This window comes from Megalopta genalis, chromosome 3 (genome assembly GCF_051020955.1).
Source record: "Megalopta genalis isolate 19385.01 chromosome 3, iyMegGena1_principal, whole genome shotgun sequence".
NCBI lineage: Eukaryota > Metazoa > Arthropoda > Insecta > Hymenoptera > Halictidae > Megalopta > Megalopta genalis.
The window spans coordinates 11721898-11730932 of record NC_135015.1 but is presented as its reverse complement, the minus strand read 5'-3'; the positions used below and the strand labels follow the sequence as shown (position 1 = coordinate 11730932).

The 9035-nt window shown below is 37.1% G+C and overlaps 1 protein-coding gene across 1 annotated transcript in view; it reads right to left on the bottom strand.

The window, feature by feature from the left end:
- LOC117229421 (uncharacterized) overlaps positions 1-9035 on the bottom strand; it is a 37409-nt gene that overhangs the window by 7210 nt on the left and 21164 nt on the right. Inside the window, exon 2 of the mRNA XM_033485855.2 lies at positions 1002-1214. Coding sequence (XP_033341746.2) covers positions 1002-1186 — 185 coding nt within the window. The 5' untranslated portion in view covers positions 1187-1214. The remainder of the gene's footprint in view (positions 1-1001; positions 1215-9035) is intronic.

Below are 9035 nucleotides of genomic sequence, written 5' to 3'. Positions count from 1 at the left end.
TCTTTATTATTACTCTGTATTTCAATTACTCATTTCTGTTAGAAATGCATAAAATCCGTAGTCAAGTTACAAGTTATAAAAATATTGTCTTCATTTAATTGCGTTCCCAATCCAGGATTCGAACTATACATTTGTGCAATAGTTCTGCAGGCGTACCGTACGGGTCGCATTTTAAAACGACGTTTCGATCATTGTTGACCTTAATTAAATGCAATTTTTATAGCAGCAGTTCTCGCAGAGTAAAAATAATTGAAATCTGCATTCGATTGAGCTTTAAAACTGTTTCTGAACTGTAAATAATAGAGATCCGCAATCCAATCGTGGCATTCCATTTATCGGAAGGTATTTTTATCCTCCTCCTTTCGTGAACAATTCCATTAGAGGAATATCGGTATTTTATGAATAATACATCGTCCTGTCGTTCTCAATTCTTCAAATCTATCGATATCCTTGCGCAATTAAAATTACTGGAGACCACAGGCAACATTTTTATCGGGTGAAATAAGTCTGTGGACTTCGAATGAACGCAAACCATAGTGATACAGATAATTCTGCAACATTGTTTTCGATTGCATTAAAAGCAATGTTTACTTCTCAAGTCGATTCACATATCTGTATTCTTTTTCGTCTCGAAACGTAGACCGATAATTATACAAAATTGCGACAGAAAATGTTCGCAGTGTTTACAAATTAATTTGAATACACAAATCAAGATTATAGAGACAGTTTAATACCAATATACAACAGCAACTAAACTAAAATGTCTATTAAAATGTGTAGACACTGAATACATAGATAAAAACTGAAATCTAATAACTAAATAAAATAGAGAGCTGAATTAAATATTTATAGTGTTTCTGGATTAACAAGTTGAGTGCCACATTGGAAAGATATGGGTGATTAATACGGTTAATACGAAATTCGCGGGGTGTGATTAATACGATCGAGATGAATGAAACGCATAAATGAAGCCGTTGGAAATAATCGAAACGGGCACCAACCTGTTGGATATAGTCCGCAACGACGGACGCACGAGGAATGCCAATAGAAGCGTGACATTCAAGAGGAAACAGCCGAATAGGGCGAAACTCCAGATCACGATACTAGGATTATCCCACCATCCTTCTAGATCTCCTAGATCTGAGACCGGTCCTTCTCCGACGATGTCTGGCGAATCTCCAACCATTCATGTATACTAAATGTCACACAGAGACCTAGAACAATAACAATCCCACTGTTACACGCGAGAATGATTCGAAGACGTTTCGAAGATTTGATTAGCATCGGATTATGAGGAGCAACGCGCGTGCACTCGACTGAAGCATGCGGTTTGCGAGACTGAAGAAGTTTCGAATCAGTCGTTCAAAAGCTGTCACAGTAGACTGCCGATCGCTATATAATTTATAACCCGTAAATGCATAACAGGTCTTTATGCAACCATATTGAACGCAGATCTTCGAGAACGATTGTCGTCCTCGTAGAATTGTATACGTCATCGCACCGTCTTAATATTTTCACATAATATACGAGAAGAACGTTCGATCAATTCACGGGTTAATGTTTCTCTTAATTTATAAAATTCGTCGGAGAACACTGCGTACAAGTCGATTATTTGTAAGTCACGCTTCTGAATCTATTATACCATAGCGAAAGCTGCAGCATCATGATTCCTTTAATTTTCTAATGACACGTTTCTGTAATACATTCCCCTTTTTACGCGGAGAAATTAATTAACCGAGTGTCGGAAGACACTTCGAAGTAAACCTGCGACAGTCCTACCGGGCTTAATCATATAACAATTTGTCATCGGTAATATGTTTCTTCTGCTCCGGCTTTTTATACAGAGCTCGAGCAGTTTTTAATCGAAGGCCGTCCGGTTAAACAAAGTATTGCAATGCGCATTTTAATGAGAATTTAACCGATTCCTCGGGTAATGATGACTGCGGAACGTTCCTTTCGTTTGTTAACAATGATCTCTAATTTGAAGCGAGGGAACGGCTCCGATTCCCGGCTGGCTATTTATAAAAAACGTCGACGACTGTCTGCCACTGTTTCCAATAAATTAAAATCTGCACGGCGATTGTTTTTATTGGCACGCGTATTGAATTCCGGGTTTTCTTTGATCGTTAAGTGCGGACACAGCCGACGAAACGTATCTTCGATTGCAGAATTTCTTGACACTCGTCAATTTGCGGATTTTGTTTGCGAGCATCTTCTTTTGTGCATCTTTCATTGAAAATGCACTCGAAGCAACTATTAATACATTTACTTGCTGTAAAATAGAAATGTTTCACAGAAGTTTTTGTAAATTTTGAAAAACTGAGATTGGGGAAGACATTTTATACCTGTTTTTTCTTTTTATGAAAGTTGCACGAATTAAGAATAACAAGAAATTATATCAAATTGTATTAAATAGTACTGTGAATTTAATAATTCGCAACTTTTAGGACGCATACATTTGAAAACTAGTATTTTGAAATCGATTAAGCGTGCATTTTTCGAGCTACGTTGCTCGCGGACAAAATATCTTCGGTAGGCGTTGCCTGTTGTCGAAATATCTATGATTATCGCCGTCATTTAGTAATCCAATCAGAATAACGATACGATAGGGACAAATTCCAACCGCGTTCTGTGAATCAGGCACACCCGCGGTATTATTTGCGTCAGTCAAAGAACGCATTTCGAAATATTAACAAAAAGAACTCGATTTCTATTTTCAAGATGACTTTTAGAAAAAATCTCGAATACTTTATGCGACGTATACTGAGTGCAAACGTTCCCGCAGCTTATCTAATAATATTTTAGCGCATAACTAAATATTGTGAATCAAAGCGCAAGGATAAATTTAGTTTTATGGCAAGCAAACTGCGGATGTTTATGTAATTTTCACTTTTAACGTATATTCGACGTAAATGGGGTTTAGCACGAATGCCTTTCATGTTGCAGTAAATCTCGTACAATGGAAACTACACGAAACCATGTGTAGCTCAATTACACTTTGTATTTTCTTACACTTTGCATTTTATTACGCTTTGTATTTTATTATACTTCGTATCTCACTTGTGATCCTTGCGAAAATTAATAAAGTTCATTGTACTTTGTATTTTATTACATTTCTTATTATTAGATTGTGGATTTTTACGCAAAATAAAAATAGAAATTTTGCTCTTCCTTTAATAATTTCAATAAGATATAATATATCGAGATTGATAAATTTCTTTAATCGTGTTACTATTTCAAATTACACCTACCTATTTTTACGCTAAACTCGTAAAATCTACCTATTGCATTTATTATAATTCAAAAGATTTTACAATATTCAGTCCCGTATTATACTTTTACAAGTCAATTCAATCGAAACAAAGTGCATTTCACGTCTCAAAAATTAGTAAGTCGTTCGCAAGAATTTAGCGCTCTTATGCTAAGCCACTAAAGACCGAAGACGCTAATGATTATTAATTATTCTTGCAATAATTGATTGCACAATATTTCATTGATCAACCGCACATTAACGAAACTCAACCGAAGCAAAATAAAGTGCCTCGTTCCTTTCACCAAATGAGTTGTGGAAATTAAAATTCGCCTCAGGAGCTCCCCAAAAAATATAGCAACACTGCTTGCATGCACAAACTGTGCCAAATACGTATCCTTCAACATTGCCGAATTTTATCGCGCAATTAATGAAGCTTCTCGAATTTCTACTTAGGACCGCGGCCAAGTGAAAACTCGATGGCGAATTACGACGGACGTCATTTTACGATTAAAAACGGCACGATAAAATTTCTGTGACACAACCGGGGCGAACTGAATGGCCGAAAATCGAGCGCGTGCGAAACGTGCCGATTTTTGCGATGAAAAGAAAATTGCGTGACCTCAATATATTGCAGTGAAGTGCTGCCCGTCGGTTTATATTTAGAGTTAACGGATTTTCCCGTAGGCACACGCTATGAAAATATCTGTGTAGAGTGTCGGTACGCCTTGCGGTCGATTATTCCTGCATTTCGACTAATGGATGCTCCCATAACGCTGATATACGGTAACAGTTAAGGCGAGATATTTAAAATTCATTCGCTGACGTTCGTCCTCCGTGTTCCAGCGCGTTTACGGTTTCCGTGTATGGCTGGAACAATTAATTGCGATTCTTTCTTCGAACTCGTTATACATATTGTATAAGTGACGGAGGATTTACGACGTCGATGAGAAAACGTTTCAAGTAACAAATAAAACGCGAACTATTTGAATACTCGATTCACATTGAATCATTATATCGTTACGATGTATGCTGGAACAAGGAAAATCATCGTCAATGTAAGATCATTTTGTGCTCTGTTGCGGCGCAGGGAAATATACAAAAATGTCTTATGTAAAAGATGAGTCAGTGACGAAGAATAAAATTCTTTCTCGATAAACTCAACTTTAATCACTTGGGTACAGATTTCTTTGAAAAAATTCTCGCGTTTGGAACGTATTTAATTCGCTGATGCGCGGAATAGTATAGAAGTTCAATTCATTCAATTGAGCGATGTAATATACGAAGTAGTTAGAAGTTCGAATAACTAGCTTAAATGACGAATTAGGTTCGTCATCCGTAACTTAGGCAAAACAAGTGCATGGCGAGTTTCAGTCGTCAAATGTGCCCAAGGGGTGAAACGCATATATGTATGTGTTCAATATGCAGCTTTTATAGAATAGAAATCAATTAACGTTTGTTGCGTAATTGTCAGGAACAGGTACGATTCGTGCAATAATTTCAAGCATTGCGGATCAAATTCTTTGGTTCCTCTTTTAACAATTTTGTGGCATTGACAATGAACAATGTTTTTACGAAAAGATTTCTTTCCTTCCTGCCGATTTACTTTTACTCACTCAATCGTATTACGCTGTGTTGAAAAATAGCACCTTTAATTTTTCTGTCGATTTCAATCTCGCACGTGCAGATATTTTCTAAACTCGTGGCTCACATATTTCCGTCCGCTAATGTCCGCGAGAATAAGCTCAAAGTCGCGGGAACGTGGCGTTTAACGTGGGCAGTGTTCGCAAATAACTGTTACTTTTCGCGGCAAAGTAAAAAATGCGACACTGGAAACGCAGCCAAAAGGACGACCGGTAAACAATCAAACATTGATATTCATATGTACCCGTTCCGTTAGATTTTCCGGGAGATAACTCCGCGCATTTCTTAATTTACGACCGTCGCGACTTGGCTGGCACTGACAAAGGTAGAACGATGGCAATCAATCTTGTAAAATTAACCAACACAGTCTCTGCTGTCAAACTATACATCCAAAGCGTAGACAACGGTAACCGCAATATTCTATGAAATCCTCGAACATTTCGAGTTATGACTAAAGAAGTCGCTGGTAGGTGAAAAACTAGCATTTATTCCGGAAAGGACAATTGTCGTTGCATACATATTAATGTTGCTTCTGCGGCGTCGCGTGACGCCAAGGATAGCTATAATGTCAAAGAACGCGTAAGGCGATAGAAACGTGTACCCAAGTAGACCGAGCAATTGTTCATGAAATTGAGATGCGATGCAGTCGTGTTGGACTGTCGAACGGGGTGCAAATTTAGTTGCACCACGCGTCGCGGAACAGAAATACGAAAGTCGCCGATGCTTCGAAACTAAGTGTTGTCAACCGCGCGAACACGGATTTTATAGTCGATGACAGCGTGCATGTTGGCCGACAGTGTCATTCGAAACGATAGTTTAGTCTCCTCGGAAACGAAATACATGTAAAAGCCTTTTGACATTCGTTGGAACGTTTGCCGAAATGGCCACTGTGTTTTGGATTTTTCTTCTATTTATAGTTAACGTTGAAATTTATTTAAATATCTCTCACAATTTAAACATTAAACACGTAAAAGTTAGAAATATTAAACTTAAATATTAAACGATTGTACGTTGAACATTAAATATTGGATCACGAATACTGAACGCATAATATCGGACATCGAATGTTGAAAATATAATATTGAATATATAATACAATATTGAAAATATAATACTGAATGTAGAATATTGAAAGCGTAACATTGGATACACAATATTGCAGATCATATATTCGATAATAAATATAATGTGTTAAGTGTGTAGGGGTCACAGATATTTCAGCAATCGAACCTCACCAATTTTTCAGCAGGTTCATCGAACGTTATACTAAATCGTAATTATCACAACTCGTTTAGATGGACCATCTGTTGCTGGGACATTCATTAGTCAAGCCGCTTGACTAATGTGAACGGGAATTAATGGAGCGAGAATCTTTCACCCCTCTGTCGCGTCGACTATGCTAAAATCTATTTTGACTTAGGTTTTCTGAAACCTTGTGTGACTTCTGTGCTTGTGGCAACCGACTTAAGTGGACAGTTGTTTACAACACACTAAAAAGTAGGAATTGATGAACGAGGGTCTTCATGAACCCAGAATCTGTTCAATCATTTTAAAAGATAAACGATTCGATAAGGATACGATGTCACGTAGTTAAAATTTTTTTAATACGATAACGTAATCATCTATAATTTGATTTCCGAAAGTTACAAATCGTCGAAATAGCTAGTAGATATTTATAGACTCTTGCAAGTTCGTAGATGCATTTGCAAGCTCAGAATTTCTAGAATTTTCGGCTTTTGGAATCACTGCTTTGTTGAAATTGAAAATAATGTGCCATGGGTAGTCGGGCGATCATACGAATTTCAAACGTTTGCGAAAAAGAACTTTGTGATTTTTACGTAAACATTTTTTGCGGGTTCGTTTTGCCGTTGGACTGCAATTGCGAGGCGGCGCGGCACATATATAGATAACAATTATTTTCCTGCTCCAGAAAACGCATCTGCGCGAACAAACAGCCCGCTCGAAACGTAACAAACGAGGAGAAACGGCGGGTGGCCTCAGCTTTGGCATCGAAAACAAATGTTGTACACGTCTCGACGAGAAAAGTCAACACCGGTTGACGTCACCTAACGTTTTTTTTTAAACATTTTAAAGTCGTAATTGTGCCTACCCCCGAGGGTTACTATTGAACGTTTACCGTTGTATTTATCTGTAACTTCAACACCTTACGATCAGACCTGAAGCAAAAACGAACGTCACTGTAGTAGAATCGCTGACGTCGGAATTTCAGCTCGATTTTTTCAACGCTCTCAAAAATTGAAAGCATTCGAAGAGAATTTTTGTATGAATTCAGAGATAAGAATTAGACGGCAACAATTCGTTTCGTGTAATTTAAACGAAGAGCTTTATTAACAGTGAGGAATGTAGACAAATGTGTAATTTTTGTATGTATGTTTAACACTACGGAACCAAAGTGTTTTTGATTTTTTTCTTTCACATTCATAGATATTATAGAAACATCTTTACGAGGAAATTTTTTGGTGAACATTTCGATAAACTGAAGTATACATATACATATTATAATAGGAAGCGTGTGGAGTTTAAGTAAACCCAATCTTATTATTGTTATAAGACAATGCACGTTAGTCGCGTTTAGGGCTCGGTAGATCTAATTGTACGTGTTAAACGAGCCTTATTGAAATGTTTCACTAAAATAAATGTACGTAAATCGTGAGTTGAACAAATTCTTGCTGAAGCTGTTTCTTCTGCAGTTTCTGTACAAACATCATACTAGTCTGTGAAGTCATCGCTTCCCGAAACTGCAGAATTCAATCCTAAGAAGAAATTGTCATAAATGTGACGAATAGCTGAAGTGAGAAGAGGGGAAGAGAACATTTGTATACACAGAGTAAACTTGCACTGCGGTAGATGTATAATGTTAATGTAGAAAATCTGTCGCTAATTAGTAACACTGAATGAGGAATGCTGCGACACGTCTGACGCGGCAGAAATGAGGCTATCGATCTGTATATGAATGTATATGAAACACATAAGCGATGAAGTCTGTATTTCAAGATGAAATTGCGTTCGAAAGGTAAGCGACAGGACATATGCCTTGTGCTCAGTTAAGAGGGAGGATTTAAATTGATCTTGTTAACAAGAAAATATAATAACGATATTATGACGCCGTCTATTACGCGTATAATTCCCCGGAAACAATAATTCATTATCATTTCGAACACGCACGTCCCCTAAACTGTTAAACTAACAGAGAATCCGTTCGCAGTTCTTGACTTGTATGCTTGTTTAATCGAAGTGTCGATTATTTTCGAATTGCGTCGAGCCATGTTTGCGAGTTTTACTGCTTTTTGTAACATAAAAAACATACAGCACGTAAAAATAAAGTTCTAGAGAACAGATTTTCAGTTACGAGCGCAATACGAAAGTGTTCGACATCCTGTTAGCTTTGCAACTTCCTAAGGAGGTAGATCCGAAATTCGAAGCTTCCGACGTCCGAATTGCAAATTATGAAGACCATTATGATAATAAGTTAACATTTTCTAAGTGATCATTTCTAGTACAACTATTTCCTTTGAAATTTGCGTCGTTCATATTTCCTTGTGTCCTGATTACCTTGTGTCGAGGTCAAAGAAATAGAATGCATTTTATTAATTATTGCATGCACTCCGATTTGCATCAATTTAATAACAAATTAAAACCATCGTTTAAACGCTATCGATCTATCATTTGGTTAGATTGTTCGACTTATTTACAATGAAATGTAATTAAAAACAAATTTCCTGAAAGAAGCTAGCAGCTGATAACAGGATGTCAGGTAAAACACCTAAGACTGTAATTACAGAGTTAACGTAGATACAAAAAGCAGGTAAAGTCCCGTGCGATTAGATGACGCATTAGCGATTCATTCGTACGCACAAATGACTCAACTATAAAACAGTCGTTTCATTGTTACTAATTCACGAGGTGATTCTCTGACGAATGCGGCCATTCAACATTTGCAAAAGTAAATCTACAGCTTTCGTTTGTATTATTCTAATACCATACATTGTAATTGTTAATAGCGTGTGCCAAAACATTTGCGAGTTTCGAAAAGCACACGTTTTGTTATCTCGGTCTCGTTCATTTACAACAAATTTTGTTATTCTTTCGCAGCGTTCACAGAGTTCCGAGTGTAAAATAA